The sequence below is a fragment of the Pseudogymnoascus verrucosus genome (genome assembly GCF_001662655.1).
Source record: "Pseudogymnoascus verrucosus strain UAMH 10579 unplaced genomic scaffold scaffold_9, whole genome shotgun sequence".
Classification (NCBI taxonomy): Eukaryota; Fungi; Ascomycota; class Leotiomycetes; order Thelebolales; family Thelebolaceae; genus Pseudogymnoascus; species Pseudogymnoascus verrucosus.
Genome location: NW_017263660.1, coordinates 425502 through 448882, shown reverse-complemented (window position 1 = coordinate 448882; position 23381 = coordinate 425502). Strand labels below are relative to the sequence as shown.

At 49.1% G+C, this 23381-nt stretch overlaps 11 protein-coding genes across 11 annotated transcripts; 5 read left to right on the top strand and 6 right to left on the bottom strand.

The window, feature by feature from the left end:
* Nucleotides 1-47: 47 nt before the first annotated feature.
* Nucleotides 48-2788, top strand: VE01_02440 (uncharacterized protein; the record flags this gene model as incomplete). Its single annotated transcript, XM_018271949.2, has 2 exons — nucleotides 48-347; nucleotides 514-2788. The coding sequence occupies 2 exons, from the start codon at nucleotides 48-50 to the stop codon at nucleotides 2515-2517; spliced, it is 2304 nt and encodes a 767-aa protein (XP_018132718.1). The 3' UTR covers nucleotides 2518-2788.
* Nucleotides 2789-3187: 399 nt separating this feature from the next.
* On the bottom strand, nucleotides 3188-4677 carry VE01_02439 (uncharacterized protein). Its single transcript, XM_018271948.2, has one exon. It carries the CDS (start codon nucleotides 4319-4321, stop codon nucleotides 3350-3352), a length of 972 nt encoding a protein of 323 aa, XP_018132769.1. The 5' UTR covers nucleotides 4322-4677; the 3' UTR covers nucleotides 3188-3349.
* VE01_02438 (uncharacterized protein) lies at nucleotides 4578-6055 on the top strand. The gene is made up of 2 exons (XM_018271947.2): nucleotides 4578-4695; nucleotides 4784-6055. Exon 2 carries the CDS (start codon nucleotides 4897-4899, stop codon nucleotides 5548-5550), a length of 654 nt encoding a protein of 217 aa, XP_018132768.1. The 5' UTR covers nucleotides 4578-4695; nucleotides 4784-4896; the 3' UTR covers nucleotides 5551-6055.
* On the bottom strand, nucleotides 5649-7107 carry VE01_02437 (uncharacterized protein). Its single transcript, XM_018271946.2, has 3 exons — nucleotides 6186-7107; nucleotides 6063-6140; nucleotides 5649-6009 (listed from the first exon to the last, which is right to left on the bottom strand). Exons 1-3 carry the CDS (start codon nucleotides 6890-6892, stop codon nucleotides 5799-5801), a joined length of 996 nt encoding a protein of 331 aa, XP_018132767.1. The 5' UTR covers nucleotides 6893-7107; the 3' UTR covers nucleotides 5649-5798.
* A 120-nt stretch (nucleotides 7108-7227) lies between these two features.
* Nucleotides 7228-8983, bottom strand: VE01_02436 (uncharacterized protein). Its single transcript, XM_018271945.2, has one exon. The coding sequence runs from the start codon at nucleotides 8790-8792 to the stop codon at nucleotides 7962-7964; it is 831 nt and encodes a 276-aa protein (XP_018132722.1). The 5' UTR covers nucleotides 8793-8983; the 3' UTR covers nucleotides 7228-7961.
* A 172-nt stretch (nucleotides 8984-9155) lies between these two features.
* On the top strand, nucleotides 9156-12626 carry VE01_02435 (uncharacterized protein). Its single transcript, XM_059463440.1, has 2 exons — nucleotides 9156-9960; nucleotides 10019-12626. The coding sequence occupies exons 1-2, from the start codon at nucleotides 9304-9306 to the stop codon at nucleotides 12332-12334; spliced, it is 2973 nt and encodes a 990-aa protein (XP_059319906.1). The 5' UTR covers nucleotides 9156-9303; the 3' UTR covers nucleotides 12335-12626.
* A 400-nt stretch (nucleotides 12627-13026) lies between these two features.
* Nucleotides 13027-13699, bottom strand: VE01_02434 (uncharacterized protein). Its single transcript, XM_018271943.2, has 2 exons — nucleotides 13562-13699; nucleotides 13027-13476 (listed from the first exon to the last, which is right to left on the bottom strand). Exons 1-2 carry the CDS (start codon nucleotides 13589-13591, stop codon nucleotides 13249-13251), a joined length of 258 nt encoding a protein of 85 aa, XP_018132757.1. The 5' UTR covers nucleotides 13592-13699; the 3' UTR covers nucleotides 13027-13248.
* A 136-nt stretch (nucleotides 13700-13835) lies between these two features.
* On the top strand, nucleotides 13836-15034 carry VE01_02433 (uncharacterized protein). Its single transcript, XM_018271942.2, has 2 exons — nucleotides 13836-14252; nucleotides 14341-15034. The coding sequence occupies exons 1-2, from the start codon at nucleotides 14059-14061 to the stop codon at nucleotides 14960-14962; spliced, it is 816 nt and encodes a 271-aa protein (XP_018132752.1). The 5' UTR covers nucleotides 13836-14058; the 3' UTR covers nucleotides 14963-15034.
* A 93-nt stretch (nucleotides 15035-15127) lies between these two features.
* On the bottom strand, nucleotides 15128-15693 carry CWC21 (RNA-splicing factor; the record flags this gene model as incomplete). The annotated part of the gene is made up of 2 exons (XM_018271941.1): nucleotides 15128-15410; nucleotides 15467-15693. 2 exons carry the CDS (start codon nucleotides 15691-15693, stop codon nucleotides 15128-15130), a joined length of 510 nt encoding a protein of 169 aa, XP_018132751.1.
* A 171-nt stretch (nucleotides 15694-15864) lies between these two features.
* VE01_02431 (uncharacterized protein) lies at nucleotides 15865-17539 on the top strand. Its single transcript, XM_018271940.2, has 2 exons — nucleotides 15865-16139; nucleotides 16188-17539. The coding sequence occupies exons 1-2, from the start codon at nucleotides 16018-16020 to the stop codon at nucleotides 17272-17274; spliced, it is 1209 nt and encodes a 402-aa protein (XP_018132754.1). The 5' UTR covers nucleotides 15865-16017; the 3' UTR covers nucleotides 17275-17539.
* VE01_02430 (uncharacterized protein) lies at nucleotides 17485-23364 on the bottom strand. Its single transcript, XM_018271939.2, has 3 exons — nucleotides 20034-23364; nucleotides 17852-19983; nucleotides 17485-17787 (listed from the first exon to the last, which is right to left on the bottom strand). The coding sequence occupies exons 1-3, from the start codon at nucleotides 23091-23093 to the stop codon at nucleotides 17718-17720; spliced, it is 5262 nt and encodes a 1753-aa protein (XP_018132753.1). The 5' UTR covers nucleotides 23094-23364; the 3' UTR covers nucleotides 17485-17717.
* Nucleotides 23365-23381: the final 17 nt, after the last annotated feature.

Genomic DNA, 23381 nt, shown 5'->3' with positions numbered 1-23381 from the left:
GGCGGAAGCTGCAACTCTACCTTGATATATCCCAAACCTCCGCCACGATGCGACCGATATGGCTTCTCGCACTGCCGCTAATCGGGGTCGCTGCCCAGAGCTCCTCGTCGCCAGAGAGTGAGAGTAAATTCACCATAAAGCCTCCTCCCGCATCATGGGTCACCGGCGAACCATACACGACCATAGGCCGAGTCACCCCGACAGGCAGCGTAGCTACAATTACAACGACCATCCAGAAGTTCCCAACCGACGTTGCCTTTGTAGCTACCGGCGTCCCAGCCAACCCGCCGGCCCCTGATCACACCCTGAGCTCCTTCGAGACCCAGCAGTTATCGATGGAGTCCCTGGTTATTTATTTATGCCCTTAAGAGAGGCCGCTGTCAAGCAATCAACTGCTTTCACCATCGATGTGGCAGAAACAAGAGCGATAACTGTTTGCTGGTACCCTATCTCGGTATGACATACCCCTCCCTCTCTCTGCTTCAGCAAGAGTAAAGCTAAATACGCGTAAAGGGAAACTACGGCCGCTTACCACGAATTCTATTTTATATCACGATCGCAGCCGCGGTCCTCCTACGAACCCATCTCCCCTGGCTATACCTCGGTGCTCTCGCCGCATCCTTGACTTACTCAGGCTCCGCCGCCATCCACGCCTGCCTCCTCGTATGGCGCGGCCCCGGCTACGGAGAACTCGATCTCTTCCCCCTCCTAGGCATCCTCAGCGCCTCCTGCGTGATCATGGTCCCCCTAATAAACTGGTCATCAACCATACGAACAGCCGGCCGTCCTGACCTCCAGCGCCAAAACGGGGACGACAGACCGAAGGAACTAAAAGAGTTCGACGCGGCTTCGAGAATCATCCTCATCTTCTGGAGTTTCCTGGTCACAGTTGGGTTCCTCTGCGTTTTCATCGCCCTTCAACAGGGATACCGATCTAATAAGGGCAACTGGATACCCTTCGCCGCCATTGCGTCTGGGAGTTTCTCGTGCGCGCCTGAGTCGGGCGTGTTGAATGTTACGGTGGGCCAGCCCCGCGAAATTGAGGATTCTGGTCTCACGGTATTCAACTTCTTGTCTATTACTAAGGAATTCCTCGATGCAAATAATTGTCTTTCCCCCTGCTCGAACCCAGCGGGCGGGCCTGCCATATTCAGATCAGTGGACGAGCTCCAACCCCTAACGATGGTCGAATTTGGGCAAGTCCTCGGAGGAGACTCAACGACCCGCACTCAGGCGTGGTTGACAAACGTGACCGATAAATTCGCATTCGGATGGTCGTATGTCATTGTCTACGTCCTACTGCAGGGGGCATGGACTATCTGCTTCGGGAGGAACAAGCCATCTGAGACGCGCGCTGTGTTGTACCACTTCTTCACTCGGTTTTCCATCTCAGGGCGGGCGGATAGAGATAAGTTTGGGACTTTCCAGCGCCGAGGAGCTCAAGCTATTGCACTTTCAGCGTATCTATGGTCAGTGTTTGTCGTCGTGGTCGCTGTCCCACTACTCATCATCGACGTGGTCCTCATCGAGCTCTACGTCCGCCGCCTCCCACAAAGCGAGAGCGCCGACCACATCGGAGCGTGGGCCCCGTACGCAAGCACGGGCTTAGTGTTATTTGCCGCAGCTCTAGCCAAATCGTACGAGACTATCAAAGCTCTCCTCCTGCAATCAGGAGGGAATCTACGCAAGATCTGGCGCAAGATCTTCCCCAGCAAAACCAAGAGTTCGAAGCTGAAGCACGATGAATACGTCGATGCTCTCCACAAAGCCAAGAATGTCCTGAAAATAACTGGGAGCTTCGTCTTTAGACAGGATGTTCGCGGCGGGGCGAGGAGGGAATGGACATCGTTTGTGAAGTTCTGCAAGGATCCAGAGCAGTCTTATGATGAATTCTTGGAGTCCCGGAAACCGCAGGTGTTGTGTACGTGTCCGAGGGACTATGAGTGCAAGAAGCATAAGGAATGTGTGCATCGGCTCGTTTGCACGGATAGAACGCAGTGTGGGGACTGTAAGGCGTGTGGTGATGATGGCGGTGCTGATGCTGGCGCATGGGCAGAAGATGAATGCACCTGCAAGGGACTTAAAGATCACATAACTGAAGCGTCGGTAGCGGCGGCCGAAGGGTTAACGCCTGTGGTGGACATGACGCAGCCTTATGTGAGGAGTTCTCGCTCGTCGGGGTATTCTGCTGTGTCGCAGGACTCACGTTTGGCTCCGGACTCGATTCCACAGCAAGCTTTGGTTCCACAACAGGTTTCTATACCACAGCAGGCTCCAGTCCCTGTGTCACAACAGACCCCAGCACCACAAGCTTCAGTGCCACAACAAGTTTTTGTGCCTCGACGTGATTCACTACCAAACCCGGTTTCAGTACCAAAACGCGTTCCGGTGCCACAGCGGGCTTCAATGGCTTCGATACCACAACAAGTCGTCATAGCTCCGGCAGTGGCAGCTCCAGTGCAACAACAAGCCTCGACGTTAACCCCTCCGTTAACTGCGGCTGCAACGGGTAACTGATAATTCGAGTCATTTTGCATGCCAGACAACATAGTGGGCGGTATGGAAGTGGGTAGAAACCTACGTGCAATGCAGCATTGTTTATTGGAAGCTAGCGGGGCTTTTTGAGAATATTGATTGGATGTTTTGGTTTATTGCGGCATTTTGCAGCGGGGCGTTTTTGGAAAGGTTATATATCCCAGCGGATGTCGCTGTGCTTTATGTGTTTAGGGTATTATGTAGCTGATTTACGGTGACATTTATATTCAATCATACAACTTTTATGGATAATGATATTAAGAGCTGAAGATCTATTTTACTCAAGGTGAACGAAAATAAAAATAAATAGCGATGCTGGTATGACAACTTGAGAAAGCCCTATGAATTCCGGCTGATGATGGCCCTCAGACTGACTTCGACCAAGACCATAATAAATGGAAAGAACAAACTACGTGATCTGGCTGCAGGTCAGTTACGTATCGGATCTAGGGTTTGGGGACCACATTTGATACGCTACTTCGTCCATTCTGACCATTCTCACCGCTGTTGTCGGTCCTGTCAGCGTTTGATTCCATCACCGCCGTCCATACCTGTCACCACCGGATATTTCACCACGGCGGTTGCTCAGGTCTTCATCATATCTAAGCTGGGGATCCGTATGTAGAGCCTCTAGACCCGAACACTCAGAAATCCCCGGTGCACCATAAATTTAATATATGGACGATCGTCTTCTGTCAAGGTTAGATCTTTGAATGGCCAGGAAGGTAGAAAATGGGGCAGCACGACAATAATGAGCGCAACGGAGCAGCTTGTTCTCATTTTACAACATATTCCATTATCAAACATCTCTAATCTACGAAGAACCAGCAAGGCTGATCTTTCCCTCTGCATCATACACAATCTCCCTCGCCTTGACACTCCTCAAGTGGCTAACACCACCCGACAGCGAGCTGTCGTGGTAAAACAGGTACCACTTATCCTGGAACTCAACAATAGAATGATGTGTCGTCCACCCCACAACTGGCTCCAAAATCCGGCCCTGATAAGTGAATGGCCCAAGAGGGCTGTCTCCTGTCGCGTACACGATGTAGTGAGTGTCACCTGTCGAATAGGAGAAGTAGTACTTTCCATTGTACTTGTGCATCCATGCCGCCTCGAAGAAGCGACGGTCATGATCATCAGCCATGATTGGCTTCCCCTCCGCATCGACAATTGAGAGCTCCTTAACGTCGTCGGCGAAGTTCAACATATCATCGGTCAAGCGCCCCACACGTGGCAGCAGAGCGGGAACATCACCCGACGGCTCCTGTGGTCCCGACTTCGAGGCATCAAATGTGCCCGTTTCCCAGCACTGAAGCTGGCCGCCCCAGAGACCACCAAAGTAGAGGTAAGCCTCTCCATCATCATCGACAAAGCTCGCAGGGTCAATGGTGAAGCTGCCAGCGATTGGGGTAGGCTCCGGCTTGAAGGGACCGTGTGGGACGTCGCTCACAGCAACACCAATGCGGAAGATGCCCTCCTTGTCTCTTGCCGGGAAGTAGAGGTAGTATTTCCCGTTCTTGGTAGCAGCATCAGGAGCCCAGAGTTGCTTGGAGACCCAGGGGATATCCTCCATCTTGAGTGCCACGCCGTGGTCGGTCACGGGACCGGTGATGGAGTCCATGGAGAAGACGTGGTAATCGGCCATGTCGTATTGGTCGCCATTGTCGTTGAATTGGATGTCGGTCTCGCGGTCGTGGGAAGGGTAGACGTAGATCTTGCCTTCGAATGCGTGGGCGGACGGATCAGCCGTGTACATCGAGGTGATAAGTGGTTTGTCCGACATGATTTCTCTGGTTTTGGGGATAGTGGTGTGATTTTTTGGTATCTTCGACGAGTTTTCTTGGTTTCGTACCCCGAGATGAACTTACATGGGAAATTAGGGGGGTCTATATATGTATTTATTTTCCTGTTGATTATTTTCCCAGACGGACAGAAGGTCAGTTTTGGCGGGGCAGATGGGCGAATCAATTTAGCCGGTATTTATCCAGATCCGCCGCCCCTCCATCTCCAACGACCCCGCCATATCTCGCGGCTCTTTCATTCAGGCGAAAGTCGAACTCCTTGGCCCCACGAACGAAAATAAATAAATACCTTGGCGCGCAGGATCCCGCGTGAAGATCTCTTCTTGTACTCTTCAGTATACTTATAAGATCGGAGGTATAGCATGGTTTTCCATTCTGTTCTGATAGAATCAATTCTACGGAGAGATCAATGTAGTTAGGCAAGCTAACACGGCGTGACTCAGAACTATTGCACCATATACTGCAATTGAAATTTATGTATTTAACATAGAATTCAATCACATATCTGATTATCATATTCAAAGGACCCGGTTAATACTCACTCACAATCGTAAACATGGCGAACGAAGACAACGAGAAGAAGAGACAGCTCGTGGAGCAAGGCTATGACAAAATCGCCCAAACCTACCTTGACTGGACGACTACGAAGAAGACGCCCCGTCTCGCATACACAGAGAAGATGCTATCAAAGATGGACGCACCATCAGATGCTACCGTCCTCGAATTGGGATGTGGTGCCGGCGTCCCAGGCACACAGCTCCTCTCCTCCCGCTGCGCCAAGGTCATCGCCAACGATATTTCAAAGGCCCAAATCGAGCTCGCCAAGACTCGTGTCAAGGGTAACGTTGATTTTCGGCACGGAGATATGACGAAGCTTGAATTTGAGGCCGCTAGCCTTGATGCCGTCGTCGCATTTTATTCCATATTTCACCTGCCGAGGGACGAGCAACCAGTGCTGTTCAAGAAGATCTATTCGTGGATGAAACCTGGAAGCCACTTGCTGTGTAACCTTGCGGCGACTGATATTCCTGGATCGACGGCAGAGAACTGGTTGGGTTCTAGCATGTACTGGAGCAGCTACGGCGTCGAGACTAATCTGAGACTGCTTCGGGAGGCCGGGTTTGCTGTTACGGAACATGAGATCTTGGAGGATGATGAAGACGGAAAGATTATTCCATTTCTTTGGATTCTAGCCGAGAAGATCAAATAAACGACAGGCATGTATGAAACGGGGCCTCTGGATTTAAGCTGGACTACATGTTGTGTGGGAATGACTTGGGAGAGTGGGCTACAGGTCTATGCTACAGGCTCAAAAAAGCGATAAATTATACCAAGCTATCAGTTTTTGATCTAAGTGATCTAATTCTTGATGAAAATAGAGCCCATGGATAGCACACCATAGTAACAGCATCCGTCACTGCAAAATACCTGTAATCAATATAATACTCCTTGAGAAGCTCATTTAGCTACCAGGACACCTCTGTACCTGATAGAGCCACTCTTCATCTTCTCAACCGCCTTCCCAATTCCCTCTTCCGAGAGGTCAAATTTCTCAATAGCTGGCGTGATCCTGTGATGGGCAGCAAACTTTAACATATCATTATGAACTCCACGTGACGCAACGAGATGAGACTCGATATCATAACCGTTCGTCAACAGTTTACCAGCACTGTGTCTAAGATTAGTATGGATAGAAACTGAAGGGCAAATTACAGAACTTACGGTAACTCCATCGGCCCATGGGGTGCCAGTAATGGAACTACTTTTCCATTGCGTGCAAGGACGTTCGGTTTGAGAAATCTATCTCTGTCAGCAGCTGCCACACTTTATGGTAAATAAACTCACGCATTCCAATCCGGATATCTGCTCCCCGTAAGAACGAGGACGTCAACCGGGTCCTTCATTGCCCCAGGGTTGCTAAGCAAATAGAACTCATCCGCTCCAAACCCTCTCGCCTCCTTCTCCTTATCATCGGTACGGCTAAACACAACAACCTCCGCACCCATCTTGGACGCGAACTGGATAGCCAAGTGACCCAACCCACCAATACCAATAATCCCCACCCTCTGCGCAGGCTTCACAACATCAACAAGAGCACCATACACCGTCGCGCCAGCACACTGTAGCGGCGCAGCGTGCTCACTCGCGATGCTCTCTGGGATCTTATGGACGTACGTCTCTCTACCAATATAGTAGTCCGAGAACGTCCCATTATCAGAGTCACTCTCGCCGAAGATGACGCGGTCAGAGCAAAAGATATCCTCTCCCTTGAGGCAGTATCTGCAGTGTCCGCAGGAGCCGCGGTGGAAGCCGCCTCCGACGCGATCGCCAATTTTCAGGTTTTGAACTGCGCTTCCTACCTCTTCGATCAGGCCTACGCCTTCGTGGCCTAGGGCGATGCCGGCGGGTAGGTAGAGGAGGTCTGTGGCGCAGAGACTGGAATGCGTGATCTTGATACGGACATCCAGAGGGCCTAGGGCGCGGACTTTTCCCTGTGTTTGTTTGATCGCGCCCTCCGCCCCGCGATAGATGTTCTGAGACTTTTCTGACATTTTATTTGTTAAATTGTGAAGGTTTAGTTATTGTTGATGGCGGTGAGAGCGAGGGGTATAAATAATATGACCGCATGAGTTTGCATTTGGAACATGATAGTCTCAGAGAGTAAAGCGGGGCGATAGGGTTTCTTGGCTCAGATCTTCCCCGAACCAGATTCGGAATCAAGGAACTCCTTCGGCCAATTCCAATGGTTCGGGCCTGCCCGTTTACGGAGTACAGTTGTAGATCTTAGAATTCTAACCGTTCTCAGAATGTTGAAGCACAATGTCGTCATAGGAAATTATAATCACGTGCAGGCCTCTTCATTATAACAATTAGAATGCAAGGCTCGAATGTTATAATAAACACTTTTTTACTTTATTAAACTCTTCGCGGCCATATCTAGAGCTCTCTGGGCGAGGCGGACCAGGTCCTCCAGGCTTTCTATACCCACAGTTTAACCACGCGAAACTTTGGAGCGCTTGAGAAGAGCGCCAGCAATGTATCGGATTGATGTGGACATGAACATGAGAACACCCACAAAAAAGCTGCGAAAAGCCACTTCCTTTCTCAAGCCACCAGCTGAAGACTGCTGATCCTCTCCATTTATTGCAGACCAGGGAATATTCTATCTTGCCTCGGTGGTTGAGCTGCGAAGCAGGTTGCAGATGTGGCAGATAATAATGCTGAATTCATTATTCCTCTTGGGCATTCGAGTAACGATGGTGACGAGAGTTAGAATGTATCAGTATAATCACTCAGAATGGTCGTCGATGCAGTGTCCAACTCCTGTATAGGCGGGGCGATAGGGCTGAGCGATTTCGATATTCTCTGCCCAGACCCGAAGAACCCAGCAACCCTTATCGATTTTAACTTTGTCTCAGGGACCGGAACATCGAGATGAAGTGGCGGAAACGTGATCTAACGCGCCGGTAAAGAGACATTGCTAATTATGTTGAGGGTGGGTTGGCGCCTCTTGTTTTTCAAGGGCTGTCCTGAACACAAATTTCGTTGAATCACATCCAATGTTCAGGTCTTGTTTTCATAAAGCCTCACATGAGGTCCAGACGACATGTAAAGACCCATTCATCTTCTAACAGCAAAGACGGGTCGGATCGACCGGAGAGTAGTAACGTGGTTACCGGCCATGACCACGCTGAGCCTCGTAGTAGCTTGTTCTATCCGCTCGTATATAATAGATCCACAAATATTCACGCCATCATCCCAGTCAAAACGGCCTTGTGTATGGTCATACAAGAGGGCTTTCCCCTGTGCGCCCTCAAGCTCCCACCGCTGGTGCACTAGGATACCATGGTGCGCATTAACGATAATGAATATCACTTCTAAGCCGCGGAACCACTCAAACATCTCTTCGAGCGCGCCGGGCATTCTCTCCAGCAGCGCCTCGGGCACGGCAATGTATCTTAGGCTTGGGCCAGAGCCAACAATCCGCCCGAAGAGATCCGGCTCAGCTAACCGATTGTAAGGCTCGACAAAAAAGTCGGCGAAATTGCTAAGCCCCACATATAGCATATCTTGCTCGTTGTCAAATAGGCGCGCAAAGACATGGTGCCGCATGTCCCCCAAAAAGATTATCCTTGCTCCCTGCCTATGGGCCCAGGCTAGGGCGACGTCACGAGCTTCACGGTTGACAAGGCAAAGCGGTACCTCAATTGGAATAGGCTCTAATAACGCAGAATTGAATTCCAACCGTATATTGTCAGTGTTGGCAATATATCCCTCGTCAGACTCCGACAGGTATATCGGGTGCCAACATCCATCTTGGTACGGGAACAAGGCTGGCCGGTCCTTCTTAAGCAAGGCATCATTCCATATCTGATTGCGCAGTTCTGGGGGTAGCTCTGAGAAGAGAGCAAATGTGACAGGGGCAGTTGCTGGTATGGTCGTTGGCGACATTGTTCTTATAAACTTATGTACCCCACGCGGGGAACTGCGATGGCTCCAACTGTCTCCTGGTCTTTGATTCCGAGAAAACCGTGAGACAACGTTTGACTACTCCACGACACGGCTCCACGACAAGGCTATGCAAAGGCTGTGCCCGATCGTAGGCGTAAGTACGGAGTCTCGTAAAAACGCATAAGGAGAGTGTGTGGCGAGTTGATTGCTAAGTGGTCCCTCGTGTAACTAGTACCTGAGGGGTTTCCCACTTTGGCGGCGGGCGGGAGGCCGGGTGCTTCCTTCCAGCCTATCGCACAATTCGGATCACCTTGTTACTCGTGCTAATGTCTAATGTCCTCTATCCAACTGTAGCCAGTCAGCCTCGAATTTAATGGCTAGTAGATGCATCCTCTACTGTATTTCTCCTTCTCTTCTCCATACCGCAATAATCGATTCATCTACATTACATTATAGCGACTCTGCTTTGATTATCGCCATTTAATATTGCCTATCAAAATCTTTTGATGTGATGACTTTCCGGTCTAATCCTGCGGACATAATTATTGTACTAGAGTCCGCGCGACGCTTGTACCAACAGTGCAAGAATGCCAGCGATGCCTACTTCGAGATCGGCCGCGAGATTCGCGCACTCCATACGGTGTTGCGACATCTCAAGTACGAAGTACAGGCGCCAGAATCCATACTCAACCGCGATCGAGCTCTATATGCGCGCGACCTTGCGCCATTGATCGCTGACTGTCGGTACACGCTAGAGGACCTAGAAGAGCTCATCCGGAAATATGGCGGCCTCAGAAGCAACGAGAGTAGTTCGAGCAAGCAGCTAAGGAACCTGATAAAGTCTAGCAGTGTGGAGATGGATCGGTTAGGTAGTGTGGAGATGGGTCAGTTAGGTAGCGTGAGAGTGAAGCTTATAAATCACAAGACGAATATTACAGCGCTTCTCGACACAATACAGCTTAGCGAATCGAGTAGGCTGGCTGCGACGTTAGATAATCATGGAGGACAGCTAGATATCATATTAGATAAAGTGGACAACATTGCAGCGCGGATGGGTCAACGGGCCTCTCTAATTACCTATGATGATGACGATGAAGAAGATTGGAAGATTTTTCGACGAGAACTAGTCGCAGAGGGTTTCTCTAGCGTTGTTCTAACGCGGCATAAAGTGAGTACTGATATTCTCATTTTTAATATCTGGTTTCAAAAACTAACATTAATCGAAGGATGTTTTGCGAGCGTATGTTCGAGAAATCGATCAGAACGGCCTGCTCAAAGATGTACCAGCTCAGGCGAAAGCAACGCAACCAATATTATGGGTGCTCGAGCAAGCTGCTCAGTCACCTCCGTCTTCTCCCAGTCCACCCTCTTTCAACATGGTGAACACCAGCTCTGACTCGCCTATAAAGGAGCTTAGACGCGGAGAGCACACCTTTTCCACAAGAACCTCACTTGACTTTGTTCCTCAGCAGAGCGACTTCATTAGTCCGCGGCTCTCCTCTAGCACTTCTCCAAAATTGCAGAGTCTCGTTGACAATCTCGGAAACCCAGCCAGGATTCGATCCCAAAGGACAGGGTCGCTCAAAGACCTTGATGAGCACGATGTAAGCATATCAAACTTGGAGAATCAACCCAGATTGCGAACTCTCGAAGGCTCCTCCGTGTATGAGGCTTCTGAGGCTTCTATGGAGGGCGGCAGCATTTTTTCGCTGCCTCAAAGTTTCTCTTCGAAGAGTTCCGCACATGGCACAGTGGGAGCAACTAGAGAATTTGTCATACTTTTGATGGAAAATACGCAACTGCGCCGTCTTTCCCCATCACTACGCCAGAACTTCGAATTCACTGCTTTCAGATCCAAGCTGCATGACTTACTTAGAGTATTCTCAAGGGATCTTTCAAGAGAAACATTGATTCCAATTGAAAAAGAAAGTGTTCGCATTTTCAGCCAACAAAGGAAACGCGTGGCACATACTATCGGGCAAGAAATCTTCGGCTTGGAAGATACGCCATTGCTCCAGTCAATCAGTCAACAGCAACAGCTAGTCACACGAAAGAGGATTGAGAAATACTTGAAGGATGCAGCCCAGGTGAAGGGCAGCAGCGGTGACGAATTATCACTACACCAGGAGCATATGTTAAATAACAATAGCTCGGATGATGAAGACGAATTGGAACCTTTTTCTAATCTTGAGGATGTGAAGAAGTTTCTCATCAGCAGCAAAGCCTTTAAGAATTTGCGAGTTAGAATTAATAAATTAGCAGCAGAAGGAGAAGAGTCAGCTATAGAGATGCGACTTCGCCATAACGTGATCGAGTTGGAGAGAGAGGCTGGGAAGGATGAAAAGCTGTCAAATATAGGGGTTAATCAAAACCCATTGAGCAGAACGGTGATACCAGAGTCGCGAACAATTGCCCAAGCTGGAAGAACAAATGTTTTCGCCACGCTACTACGATGGCCTTGGTTTGTGCATCGCCTTTTCCGTCCCAAGCTTGAAATTGGATATCGGCGACTGGAATGGCAATGTGATTGTGGTATGCCACTCTATGGTGACTTTAGAGGTGACCCTGAAGAAATTAGTAAGCTCGTTGGAGAGATTCAAGCCCATGGATATGTCGTTACGCAGAGTGGTCACGGAATAAAACAAATGCCAGCGAATTCAGGAGTGACCACTGGTTTAAACTTGGTTGCATCTGCATCCCAAGGATTATCCACATCTCAAACAGCACAGGACCCGTCTCTCAATTCCACTGGCACTACGTCAAGACCACTTGGAGGGACACGAAATCCAATGGCTGGTAGTGCAGTCACCACATCACCGCTGCCACCAGTTACTAATAATAGTTCGAAATTCGTAGCACTTTGCGTCAACACCGGTCCATTCCAAAAGACATACGATGAGATCGATATATCTGCCAGTCTTAGAAACACCCAAATGTTTCACAACTTCAAAAAGACGTATGAAGCATGCATCGGCTCCCGGAAAAACCCACTCAGAAGATGGCTCACACAGCCCATAGACATTGAGTTCATCCAATTCGCAGTGGAAGGCCTTAGGCGTGTCTACCCCATTCCCGGATCCCCTGATTGTACGATCTGTGCTCACGCAGAGAAGAAGGATGGACTTGTCACCGCACGCAAATACGAGCCTCATCTCAATGGTGTGGCTCTTACCCATCCACCTATTCCCCCACATCTATTCCTTCACTTGTGGGAGTGTCCTAATGACATAACTCCTACGGTGCAGAATATGTGGCTTAATCGTCTGCCAAAGAAGCTAGATGAGAAGCTGGGCAAGGTTTGTCTAGCGACACGGCCAGATGGCGAGTTGATTCTTGGGTGGGGAGTTCTTGTGGTTGAGGGTTTGCATAGGAAGAGGATATTACGACTAACTATCACTATTATGGCGTTAAGCATGATTATCTCGGTGGTCTATTCAGCTAGTACGAAAGATGTGTCTAGTGGGTTTGCAGTTGGTGCTCTACTTCTAGGATGTTGGACCTTAATTATAGCAGCACTATTCTCTGAGTGGGTAGTACGATGATCTAAAAATCAAATATACTCATTGTTAGATGTGGCTGTCATGAAGGAACGATAACCAAGGAGAGTCCCCATCGCAACTTCCTCATAAACTTCCAACTCCTAGATATGGAAAGAACGATTACCAAGCAAGCCTCAGTCGTAGCTTCCTCAAGAGAATTCCGTCCCCATATATGGCAGGAACGATTACCAAGCAGGCCTCAATCGCAGCTTCCTTATATGCTTCCAGCCTCTATATATATGGAAGGAACGAGTACAAAACAAACTGCAATCGCAGCTTCCTCAGAGCTTCCGAGACCGTACATAAGGAAAGAACGATTACCAAGCAACGGCTCAGTCGCAACTTCCTCATACGTTTCAACTTCTAGATATGGAAGGAATGATTATCAAGCAAGCTGCAGTCGCAGCTTCCTCGTAAACTTTCAGGTTGTACATATGGAAAGAACGATTATCAAGCAAACCTCAGTCGCAGCTTCCGATACTATTAGAAGCCCTCGAGGTCAGGCGGGGCAGGCGCGCGACAGTCGTACCTGCCTTGGAATCTGGAACCAGTTCAATAGAGAGATAAAATGGGGGTAGCCAAAACACCCAATTGTCCCCAAGACATGCCATACATACTCCAGCCGGTTCGTTAGTGGTTTATTGCACATTATACAGGAAGTCTGGTAATATCGTTTCTCTGAAGATTATATTTGTGACAGCCTACTTCATACATCATTCCGTTACTACAATCTCCATTTTGCGAGCTCTGTGAGGCGATTCCTTGTCCATAAACTCCAACACCCATGCAATGCATTCTGACGATCAAATCCGTTATGCAGCCCGTTCTCTTCCTGTGATATACAATGTTTCCCATCCCATCCGCCTCGCCCGGGTTCGAAGTTCCCTCCCCTCATCACACTCTTACTCAGACATCCATCACTCCTGGTTCTGGTTGAGAGCCTGCTCTCTCTTCAACCTCTGCTCTCTGAGATATAACCTCTTCGCCCGTAGTCGATCTAACTCGCTCTTGATCTCATCGCGCTCGAAGGGAATCTTATGTGTCTGTTCGGGTTTCGGCCAGAAGTCAGGGACTTGGAAGCGCCTGTCGAGGTTGTGGCCGTAGTAGAACATGATTCCGATTGGGAACATGATGTACATGCCGAACTGGGGTAATAGTAAGTAAAAGCTGGCGGGCGGAGATGGCGGGTTCGAGGACCACCGCCCCAGTGAATTAGAGAGTGAAACTGACCTTGAAAACTTCCAAATTTGGACCAGCCATGGCTGGCAGTATGAGGGGGTGACTGGCGTGAAGCCTTGCTATCAATTTCTCAGGGTAATGAGGGGGGTTGCTGCGCTCGTTGTATGGTGATTGAATAATGTCGTCTCGATAGAACGGTACTTGCCGATCCATTTCGGAGAAGTAGTTATCAGTCACGTGTAGCAGATCACGTTATAATAAGCACGTGATGTAACTAAGATAGCCGCCTGTCAGCTTACTGTCAGTTTACGAAATCATGCCTCGGCTTTCGCCCGGCTGTACCAAAGCTACCCCACACGATCTATGGAACTTAGTCTGTGGGTGATCATCCATGGGCTTGGGCGGCTGGAATATAAGAGTCGCTGAATGTAATCATATAAGCGTTTTCTTCTTTCATACATTATTTTTCTCCAACGACTTGTATTTCTGTACCAAACTGTAATCTTTTTGTTAAACTCTACTCGAATACCATACCATAAACAGTCACAATGGCAGGAGCAAATGACACTGTGAGAGTGGAGTACAAGGGACGCATTGCAATTATCACTATCGATAACAAGAAGAAGCTGGGTGCATTGGACGGCGATGGATATTACCTGCTAGCCAAGTATATGCGTGAGGTAGCAACACATGACGAGGTTATCATCACAGTGTTAACAGGAACCGGAGGATTCTTCTCTGCGTGAGCTCCTCCAACTCAACCATGCCTCAAGATCAAACTTGCGAATGGCCTAGATGCTTGAGAAGCAAAGTCACTAACATGCTCGCAGCGGCGCGGACGTCACAATTGGTCGTGAACTCCCTCCAGGAACCGATCTCTACCGCAGTACTCTGAGCGGTTTCGTCTCCAACAACCTCAACATCACCCACGCCTTCTACTCTCACCCAAAACTCCTCGTCGTCGCCCTCAATGGCCCCGCCATTGGCCTCTCCGCCGCCCTGACCGGATTCGCGGATTTCATCTACGCAACCCCAAACACCTTCCTCCTCACGCCATTCTCATCTATCGGCTTAGTCGCCGAGGGTGGTAGCTCTATTGGGTTTGTGCAGCGCCTCGGTATCAGTAAGGCCAATGAGGCCCTCATTCTGAGCAAGAGAATCGGCATCGATGACTTGGTTTCCACCGGGTACGTCAACAAGGTGTTTGATTTCAAGAAGGGTGACCCCAAGTTCCTCGAGGCCGTTCTGGCCGAGATCGACGATAGCATGGGTGACCACCTTGTCGGTTCCAGCTTGACTAAGATCAAGGCGCTCATCCAGAAGCCGATGAGGGATAGGCTGGACGCGCAGGGAGTGGCTGAGGTTTTCGGTGGCCTGGAGAGATTCGTTTCTGGGATTCCACAGGCGGAGTTCAGGAAGCTCGCAAGTGGAGAGAAGAGACATAAGTTATAGATGCGCATTGCTTTATGCAGTGCCTTTGTATTCCCTAGAAGCCGTTTTATGCCATAATTCCCAAAATACGGTGCCATTACCACCAACACCAGTCCCACAATCTACCCATGACCATGAACGCCGCATTATGCATGTAACCCGCAATCCCATAAACCAACGAAGGGGTTAAGCAGCGCTCTTTCGTTCCTTATCGTCATTTCCGCTCTTCTCAAGGCTTTCCCGCATCCTTTCCTCCTGTTTCCTCCAATGAGACCCCTCTTCGTAGTTCTTGCTGATTCCCAAGGCGTTCCTGAACCGATCGCTCTCTCTGATCTTCGCCTCCGCCAGCTCGTGTACTTGATGGGACTTGAGTCCTTTCGCATCTCGCCTATCGGTTCCCTTCTTCATTTCTCCCAGTAACTTTTGTCGTAGTGCCTCGGTCTGTTTTTCAATCTCCTCCTCGTCGACACTTCGGGAACGTTAGCATGGCCGTGGTTGGGGACATGACTGGAACGAGCAACGCACCCTTCATCTTCTAACTTGTCTTGAAGTTCAAAAACTTTCACCTCAACATCGCGCTTCCGGTCATGTTCGAGGATTTCCTTGTCGGGCTGGCGTTGGCGGTGCTTCAGGTCGCCGTCGGTAGGGTATGGCTTGAACTGTTCTCGGGGTTTGAGATGCGCAAGATTGCGCTGGACGTAGCCCGAGGTACCACTGCCTCGAGGAGTCGTGAGGCCAACGTTGGAAGACATCGCAGCTGTACTTGGATGCTTGAGAGTGATATCCAGTTAAATGAGCAGGTGTTCGTAGTAATGATGCTGGCGGCTTGCCCACCATGGACGAGGCTGAGGCGGTGAGGCGGTGAGGTAGTGGGACAAGGCTAAAGGTGGCAGAATTATTTTGTGAACTTATTGGGGGGGTGACTCAATTCCAGTAATCTTATTCATCCCAGACCATTGCCCATTATACTCATATATAATCCTGTTTCGCTTTTTTGATCATTTAAGAATTTACTGCTTGCTCCAACTCAGTAAGAAAAGATCCTCCAAGTTTACCACAACACAAACACCACCAAAATGCCCGGCGTCGACCCCGCCATGACCGCGCCAGAGGACGAAGGGCCTTTAGAAAGGCTTCCCTTCCCACCGGTTACAAAGCAGCATATATTAAACTGTTCCTATTCCTCATGGTACCCAAAGTTTGTTAACCGCAGTAACTGAATCGATTCCCATCTAACAAAACCCAGATACCGCACCTCAACCCTCCGCAGTCGCCTCATCCCACTCACAGCCGCCTTCCTCGACTACCTGCGCGAAGACGGCCTCTGGCTCCCAGACGACGATGACCAACCCTACGAAGAAACCGAGTGGTCAGCGGCAAACGCCGACAAACCCGCAGACCCCGAGTTCGAAGCCCAAGCGCAACCAAACGACGCATCAGCATTCGCAGACGTACACAGTGTGATTAAATCCACCATCGCAGAGCTCGGCGGCTCCGTCGTACCCAAGTTGAACTGGTCAGCGCCCAAGGATGCTCTGCACATGGCGCTGTCGAAGAACTCGATTGCGTGTCAGACGCCTCAGGATATATACCTGTTGCTTAAGAGCTCTATCTTCGTGACTCATGATCTGGAGCATGCGTTCGATGATTGTGCGAATCCCGAGCATCCGCCGTTTATAAGAGATATCGAATACACCCTCGTACTCCGACCGTATTTCAAAATCAACACCTCATTCGAGTTCCGAGTATTTGTGCGCGACCGCACTATTGTGGGGATTTGTCAGCGTGAGCTGAAGCATGTCGATTACAGCCCGGAACTCCTCAACAAAATACAAACCGAGATTGAAGACTTCTACGAGAGCAAACTGAAGGACTCGCTCCCGGATCCGAGTTTTGCTTTTGATGTATATTTGCCCGAGCCTCATGATAAGGTCAGACTCATTGACATCAACCCCTGGGCCCAACGGACGGACCCATTGCTGTTCTCGTGGCTCGAATTACTTACCATATCATTGCCCAAGCCACTTCTGGGACAAGGAGATACTTCAGAGAGCCCGGCTCTGCCGGAAAGGAGTGCCGAAGAAGAAGCGACTGACACGGAAGACGAAGGCGTTGAGGAGTTGCCTTTCAAGGCAGAGTTTAGGGTAGTGAAGAAGGATGATCCAGAAGCTTATAACTTCGGAACTGCGCCATACAGTGCGCATAAGCTTCCGAAGGAGGTCGTAGACGCTGGTGAAGAGGGAGGGGAGGCGTGGAGAGTTATTATGGAGAGGTGGGAGAAGTTGGGGAGGGGAGAGGCAGTTGATGACAGTGATGATAGCGCTGACGAGTGAGCACATCGGCGTATGAAAAATAAAAGGGCAGTATAGAAGAGGATAAACTACAGGGATTATAAAATGCTCGGACGACACGCTATAGCTAGAAAGGAACACAAACGTAAATGGCACATGCTACTATATCATACCGTTCAGGGGCAGTTTGCTGCACAGTCAGTTCAGTCACGTTTGTGAAGCACCAGAGTGATGGCTACTAAATCAAGACTTGTTCAGTTAATATATTATATGGTTCTATAGCCAAGATGAATAAACTAATCCAAGGTTCTACTATGCCGATGCCACTCTACAGCATAAATCCAAAACTATGATCATACAAGTTCCGTCTTAACTCCATTCGCCGTTAATGCTGCCTCCATGAAAAGAATGAAGTCCAAACCCCCACAAGTCTAAATAATATAGTGTCGTCATAGTCCGGCTCGCCATCGGCGCCGATTCTATTCCTAATTCTGTAACATGCGTGAATGTCTCCTTTCGGCCATCTTTTCAAAATATTGAGCAATGAACATCTCGCTGCGGGGACAGTTAGCTCATCGTTGCACTCTAATATATCAGACCATGGAGGGGAAAGACTTACGTATAGTAGCTGTGATTAGAGCTGTGCTCTTTCACAAGATTATGGGCCAACTCGTGTGCGAGGACAACCCACCACCAACTTTCTGCCCCCGAAATCCCGGCAGGGTTCTTATATTCGTTCCAATGTAGCTGCAAGAAGAACCTCAGGTTGCAAAACAAGCTTCCGTTAAGGTTAAACGCGATAGTGTTGCCTACTTCGTCGTAAAAGATATTGAGAGCATTCCTCGGAATATTGTAGATGCCACCGACGTCATGCAGCATCTTTGAAAATGCTTGTATTTGCTCAACGTTCTGTGCGAGGAAGACCTCGTTCATGACGGACATGTCTCTGGAGACATAGATACGCATCCCGTTTGACGCGTCTCCAATGTGGGCAATATTCTTCTCGGATGTGCTGTCACAATATGTCGATTGTTCCTTGACCTGGTTGACGCTGGGTGGCGAGAATACAGAGGACGAGTTGTGTGCTCGAGAGGATTGGACTGCGTTGACAAGGTTCTGCTGAACAGCAGCAGGCGAACTCACTTTTTCGATCTCGCCAGGCTTGCGCGGGGTGGGGACCGGGTCGCCAGAAGACGAATGCCCGCGATTAGACTTCGAATCAGAGTTCGACCGAGAGTGGCCCCCATGACCACCTAGAAAGCTCTGGAGCTGTTGTTGAGCTTCTCCATCACCAAAGCCAAGTTTGCGTGTGAAGCTCGAGAATAAGTTTCGGCTCTTCTTCTGGGAAGCGGGGGAGGGTGAGTTGTTGCCAAACGCTCCAGGCATATCAACTTCATCCGAGTCACGATATCCAGAGTAATCTTCTTCGATCTGGTTAGGCTTCACTGTCCCACCCTTCTCCTTAATTTGTTGCTCTTCAAGTCGGAGTTGCTTCTGTCTCTCATCTTCGGCGATGCGAGCTTGGGCTGCTTGAGCTCTGAGAATACGGTCGACATTGAACCCCCTTCGCTTCAATCCTTGTAGGTCTGACGTAAGGAGTGATTCAAAGAGTGTTGCGGCCTCGTTATTTGGTCGTTTTAACAAATTCCTGACTAGAGCCTGGCTGATATCGTAATAATCCACTCCGTATGTAATATGTAAGGCTATTTTCTTGGAGCGCGAATCATTTTTCAAAACTGCGGTCTGCTTTGAATTGTAGGACATCTTATATCCCCGTAATGATATCTTGATAGATATATGGGTAACATAGTCCACCACGAGATTCTTCTCGAGCCATCCCTTTGGCTGCTTCAGCTGGTCTGATGGATAAGAATGCAAAAATACTTTCGATCTCTCAAGAATTTTCTTCTGGATCTGCATGCTCGCACTCTGGTCGATGAGGGGGTCACCAACAGAAATCTTTTGTTCGACGAGTTGGCCTACGGCCACCGAACCAAGATCAAGGTAGAATTCTTCAAGGACGTCTTCCAATGGCGCCGCAAGGAGGTCTCCTTTAAACAACTGGTATGTTGTGTAATCGTCAACTATCACAATCCTGGCCGCAGGCTGCAAAACCCACTGCTTGATGCCAGCACTGGTATCATCGTCGTCGTCAAACAGATCCACGGGATTCTTTGAGCTTCTATTTTTGGGTTCGTTATTGGCAGATATCTCCTTTGTCGCTAGGAGGAATGGTGATATTCTCATTTGAGACCATAACAACTTGTCCCTCTTCAAATCCACTCGCGACATGGCAAGCAACCTCAATAGAGACAGATATTTTTCTGGACTCTGAACAATGCCAAGTACACGAGCCGGCTCTGAAGCAAGCATTGTTGCAATGTGTCTTCTGGAAGGCTCGTTGCTTGAGCCGCAAGCAAGGAGGAACCTGTTTGCCTCGCTGCCAAAGTCAACGAAGTCGAAAATGTCGCCATATGTTTCTGATTGCCCAATGAAGCACATTCGGGGTGCAAGATGCTTGGGCCCTGCAGCGCGTTTCTCTGGAAATGGGCTGCTCCCTATGGACTTTGGTACAGCTGGAACAATCTGGGCGTCTCCGAGCTTGGCAGAATGGCGGGTGAAATCTGCTTCTCCAATTCTGGTTGAAAGGTACACAAAAAGAACCCGCGCCTCGGTCTGGGTCTTCGGTGGATTTGCAATAAGCCGTTGCACTACTTCCTCCATGGGAGGGTTCTCAGCAACTCCAAATTTCTGTGGAAGCACATTAGCCAACACCGGTTAGATAGTGGGGGGAAACATACCGAAGCATGAGGTATTAAATCCTTTCGCAGGACATTGAATCCGAACATAGACGCATTTGCGTTGGTGAATAATGCCGAAGGAACCGCCAAACCCTTTTCTTTCCCTTCGACAGGAAGGAAGGGTCTAGAAGCCTTCGCCAAACTATACGCACTATATTGGTTGGTCTCATAATTTGCGATGAAGTACGCCATTGATTTGGTTCTCAAAGTCGGGTCCGTCGAAGCCATCATTACAACCAATTCGTGTACTGTGGGATTAGACCTCAGCCCAAGGGAGACCAAGAAGTTTGCCTCTGGACTGCCTGGACGGTACCCAAACTTGCCAGTCCATTGGATAATGGGTACCTGCAGGTGTCTTAGATCAGCCTTGGGTTCGAATAGTTCCGATATCTTGTAGCGCTTCGCAGATGGTATGCTGGCTTCTTGACCTATCGGTCCTGCTTCAGCGGCACATATTGGCGTTTCCCGCAATTTCTTCATGTCTCCAATGGGGATATCATCTTTCACTCCTGCTAGATACACTATCAAGTCGACATGGTTCCACCTTGGAGTTGCAATGCTCGGTCCTCCTTGGGCACCAGATTCAACAGGACTCAAAAGTCGCTGAAAGATTGTGTCCAAGTCAACCGTTTTCCTTACACCAAGAGCGCTAAGAAATTTTTCTTTGACACCAGGGCAACCAGCAATAGTTGGTAAATCATCAAATAACTTGACGCTTGCGAAGTAAGAATCACTCGGCTTACTCATGCCAAGTTTGGTTGGTATTACTGTCAATGGAGCCAAAAGCTTAATTATGATCGCTTTTGATTCCACAGGCAACCCATCCCATTGCTTTGACAAAACAGCCAATACTTGAGAGGAGAATTTTGGTGACCAAGTGATATCTTGTTCGCTCGACAACCCGTTACGCCCTTTAGTAGACTCGGTAAGAAACCCAATCCATGTTGAAGCTTCTAGAGGCGCCCAGCCTAAGGCTTGAAGCTCGGCATTTGTAGTGGTTTGTGTAATGTTGTATGGGAGAGTATTTTGCGGAATGGGAAACTCTGGTGGGACTTTTGACGGCTGTATGAAGTATTTGATACTCGAAAGAGAAATAATCCCTCCCTGGCTCTCACTTTGCCCAACAGTCGCAACAGTAGTTTCAAGAAGGCTTCTCATAGCCGATACATCAATGTTTGATGCCAGTGCTTTCCGAGCAATCCAGCCAATAAATGCGATGAGTTGCGGCGTAGTCAGTGCTTTTGATCCAAGCTCCTTTTTAACGTCGGAAATAGTAATATCGGAGATGAGCCCATAATCTCGGAGCTTCTTTACCATCTTGGTTTCAACGAGTTGTTTCGGGAGGGTAGGAATACCTTCCACAAACCCGCTAAGGTCTTCAATTGCCAACCTAACAGTGGTAGTTGGTAGAACGCCCCTTGTGCTGTAAATATCCACCGAAGCCTTTTGAAATGATGTCCAGAACGATTCCTCGATAATTTGTGAGATTTGCGCGCTGGGGGTAGACTCCTCGAATGTAAACGATGTCAGGATATGTAAAGCTGCGGGCATAAACTTCTCCACGTCCTCTTTAACTATCTTCCCAGGGCGCCCTTGCGATTGGGTCCAACGCTGGAGCCTGTTTCCCAAATCGGACATCTCATTTCCATATGCAACACGGCTAATTATGCCAGCAACTCGTAACATTTCCATATTCCAAGTGCGAACCCACCGTGCGTTCAAGTCGACGGCTTCGCGTTCGACGGTCGGAATTAACGATGGAGCAGAGAGATGTACGCCTGCACCAGTAGTCTGGTTCGTGGGGAACCCAATAAATATTCTTCCCCCGTTTTTCTTCCCAGGCAAGACTGAAGCAAAAATGTCGACGCCGTTGGCTACTTTGCTACCATTATTGCCCTCCTTGGAGGCCGTAGCCTCGTCATATGAAGATGACAAAAGCGCAAGCCTGGTGGATTTTGGAGGCGGTTTCTTCGTGGCACGCTCGAGTTCTGTGGCAAATGTTGATGTCACGGAGGTGCGGATGGAAGCCGTTGTCACTGAGAGGAATACATTTGCCGTCGTCTCTTTCGTAAGATCTTCAAGTATTATTTCTTGGAATGCTTGCGCTTCCTGTGCCACCTTCGATTTTATGGCTTGCTGGCTACTTGAAGAAGTAAGGCGAGAAAAGAATGAGCGAATGGATGGGGTCTCTGATGCATGGCGTCCATATGTCGTTTCGCCGAAGGCACTCGACTTGGGAACAGAGCTTGAAGCTGATGGGCGCCATCCAACCACATGCATGAATGTAGCAGTCATCTGGACGCTTTCTCTGCTCAGACTTTCTACCTTCATAAGCCGTTCTTTCGTGGTGGTTTCAATATCTTTGGGAATCGCCACACCACTACTTGGCGAGGCCTTTTTCTGGATGGAGACAATTTTCCAGTCATCTAGCCACAATTCGACGTTCTTCAGGGCGACGAATGTCATGCTAGTAGCCAAAAATTGGCAGATAGAAATAAGACTGGGTACCGGAGTTGTGTTGTTGCGATAATCAAGTACGAAGCTAGTATCTCGTGTCCCCTCTGGCACTTGGATCTGCCTCGTGAAGAGGCTGTCTTTTTTCCAATAGAATGCCATGGCCTTTTTCCCAGAACTGACAAATGGTTCCTCGCAATCTGCAAAGACTGAATAGAATCCAACTCCAAATGCACCAATCTTGTCTTCGTTTGGGTTCCCCTCGGCAATACGCTTCAACCTTGCCCAGTCATTATCTCCAAATGGCAGACCATCGTTTGAGACGAGTAGTCGCCGAAGCGTGGCATGTAGTAGCGTATGTTTGAGGAGGTCGGATGGTGTTGCATTACTGGGAAGTGGTACTGTCGTCGAAGGCGTGGTTTCGAATTTAATCTTCACGGTATCAGCCTGTGCATCGGCGGCATTCTGAATTAACTCTCGAAGTGTCGTCCATTCTCCAGAATACCTCGCCAAGACCTTGTCGATTAAAGCCCGGGTATTGACTGTGACAGCTTCCTCATCCTCTCCGAAGCTCAGCGCTTGAGCTCGGAGCTTCGTGAAATCCATATTAGATGTATCCTAGCTTAAAAATGTAGCGGTTGCGTCGGCCTGTCAAACTCACAACATCGTTGTGCGCCGTAATAGGAGGTATTTATGTGTTACAAAGAAAGAGAGGCCAGCAAGGCTTTGGAAGTGGCGAGGCTTCTTTAGCTCTGACTGACCAGCAGAATGACTGATAAAGAGAGATCGTTCGAGGGTCGTAAGGCTGTTGCCTTTGGAAGCCAGTGGTGTCAGCCCAGTGAATCTGCCCAATCTATTTGGCCAGGCTGAATTTCAGGGCACATAAATCGTCTG

Excerpts from the sequence above, each read along its gene's own strand:
- VE01_02439 (XM_018271948.2), bottom strand. The coding sequence starts at position 4,321 with ATGTCGGACAAACCACTTATCACCTCGATGTACACGGCTGATCCGTCC.
- VE01_02438 (XM_018271947.2), top strand. The coding sequence starts at position 4,897 with ATGGCGAACGAAGACAACGAGAAGAAGAGACAGCTCGTGGAGCAAGGC.
- VE01_02430 (XM_018271939.2), bottom strand. The coding sequence starts at position 23,093 with ATGGATTTCACGAAGCTCCGAGCTCAAGCGCTGAGCTTCGGAGAGGAT. Across the intron at positions 19,984-20,033 it reads ATTTAATACCTCATGCTTCG|AAATTTGGAGTTGCTGAGAA; the intron begins GTATGTTTCCCC and ends GTGCTTCCACAG. Across the intron at positions 17,788-17,851 it reads TCTAATCACAGCTACTATAC|CGAGATGTTCATTGCTCAAT; the intron begins GTAAGTCTTTCC and ends CTGTCCCCGCAG.
- VE01_02431 (XM_018271940.2), top strand. The coding sequence starts at position 16,018 with ATGCCCGGCGTCGACCCCGCCATGACCGCGCCAGAGGACGAAGGGCCT. Across the intron at positions 16,140-16,187 it reads TATTCCTCATGGTACCCAAA|ATACCGCACCTCAACCCTCC; the intron begins GTTTGTTAACCG and ends AACAAAACCCAG.
- VE01_02436 (XM_018271945.2), bottom strand. The coding sequence starts at position 8,792 with ATGTCGCCAACGACCATACCAGCAACTGCCCCTGTCACATTTGCTCTC.
- VE01_02437 (XM_018271946.2), bottom strand. The coding sequence starts at position 6,892 with ATGTCAGAAAAGTCTCAGAACATCTATCGCGGGGCGGAGGGCGCGATC. Across the intron at positions 6,141-6,185 it reads AGATATCCGGATTGGAATGC|ATTTCTCAAACCGAACGTCC; the intron begins GTGAGTTTATTT and ends TGACAGAGATAG. Across the intron at positions 6,010-6,062 it reads CATGGGCCGATGGAGTTACC|TGCTGGTAAACTGTTGACGA; the intron begins GTAAGTTCTGTA and ends TCTTAGACACAG.
- VE01_02435 (XM_059463440.1), top strand. The coding sequence starts at position 9,304 with ATGACTTTCCGGTCTAATCCTGCGGACATAATTATTGTACTAGAGTCC. Across the intron at positions 9,961-10,018 it reads TTGTTCTAACGCGGCATAAA|GATGTTTTGCGAGCGTATGT; the intron begins GTGAGTACTGAT and ends CATTAATCGAAG.
- VE01_02433 (XM_018271942.2), top strand. The coding sequence starts at position 14,059 with ATGGCAGGAGCAAATGACACTGTGAGAGTGGAGTACAAGGGACGCATT. Across the intron at positions 14,253-14,340 it reads ACCGGAGGATTCTTCTCTGC|CGGCGCGGACGTCACAATTG; the intron begins GTGAGCTCCTCC and ends ACATGCTCGCAG.
- VE01_02434 (XM_018271943.2), bottom strand. The coding sequence starts at position 13,591 with ATGGCTGGTCCAAATTTGGAAGTTTTCAAG. Across the intron at positions 13,477-13,561 it reads CAAATTTGGAAGTTTTCAAG|TTCGGCATGTACATCATGTT; the intron begins GTCAGTTTCACT and ends CTATTACCCCAG.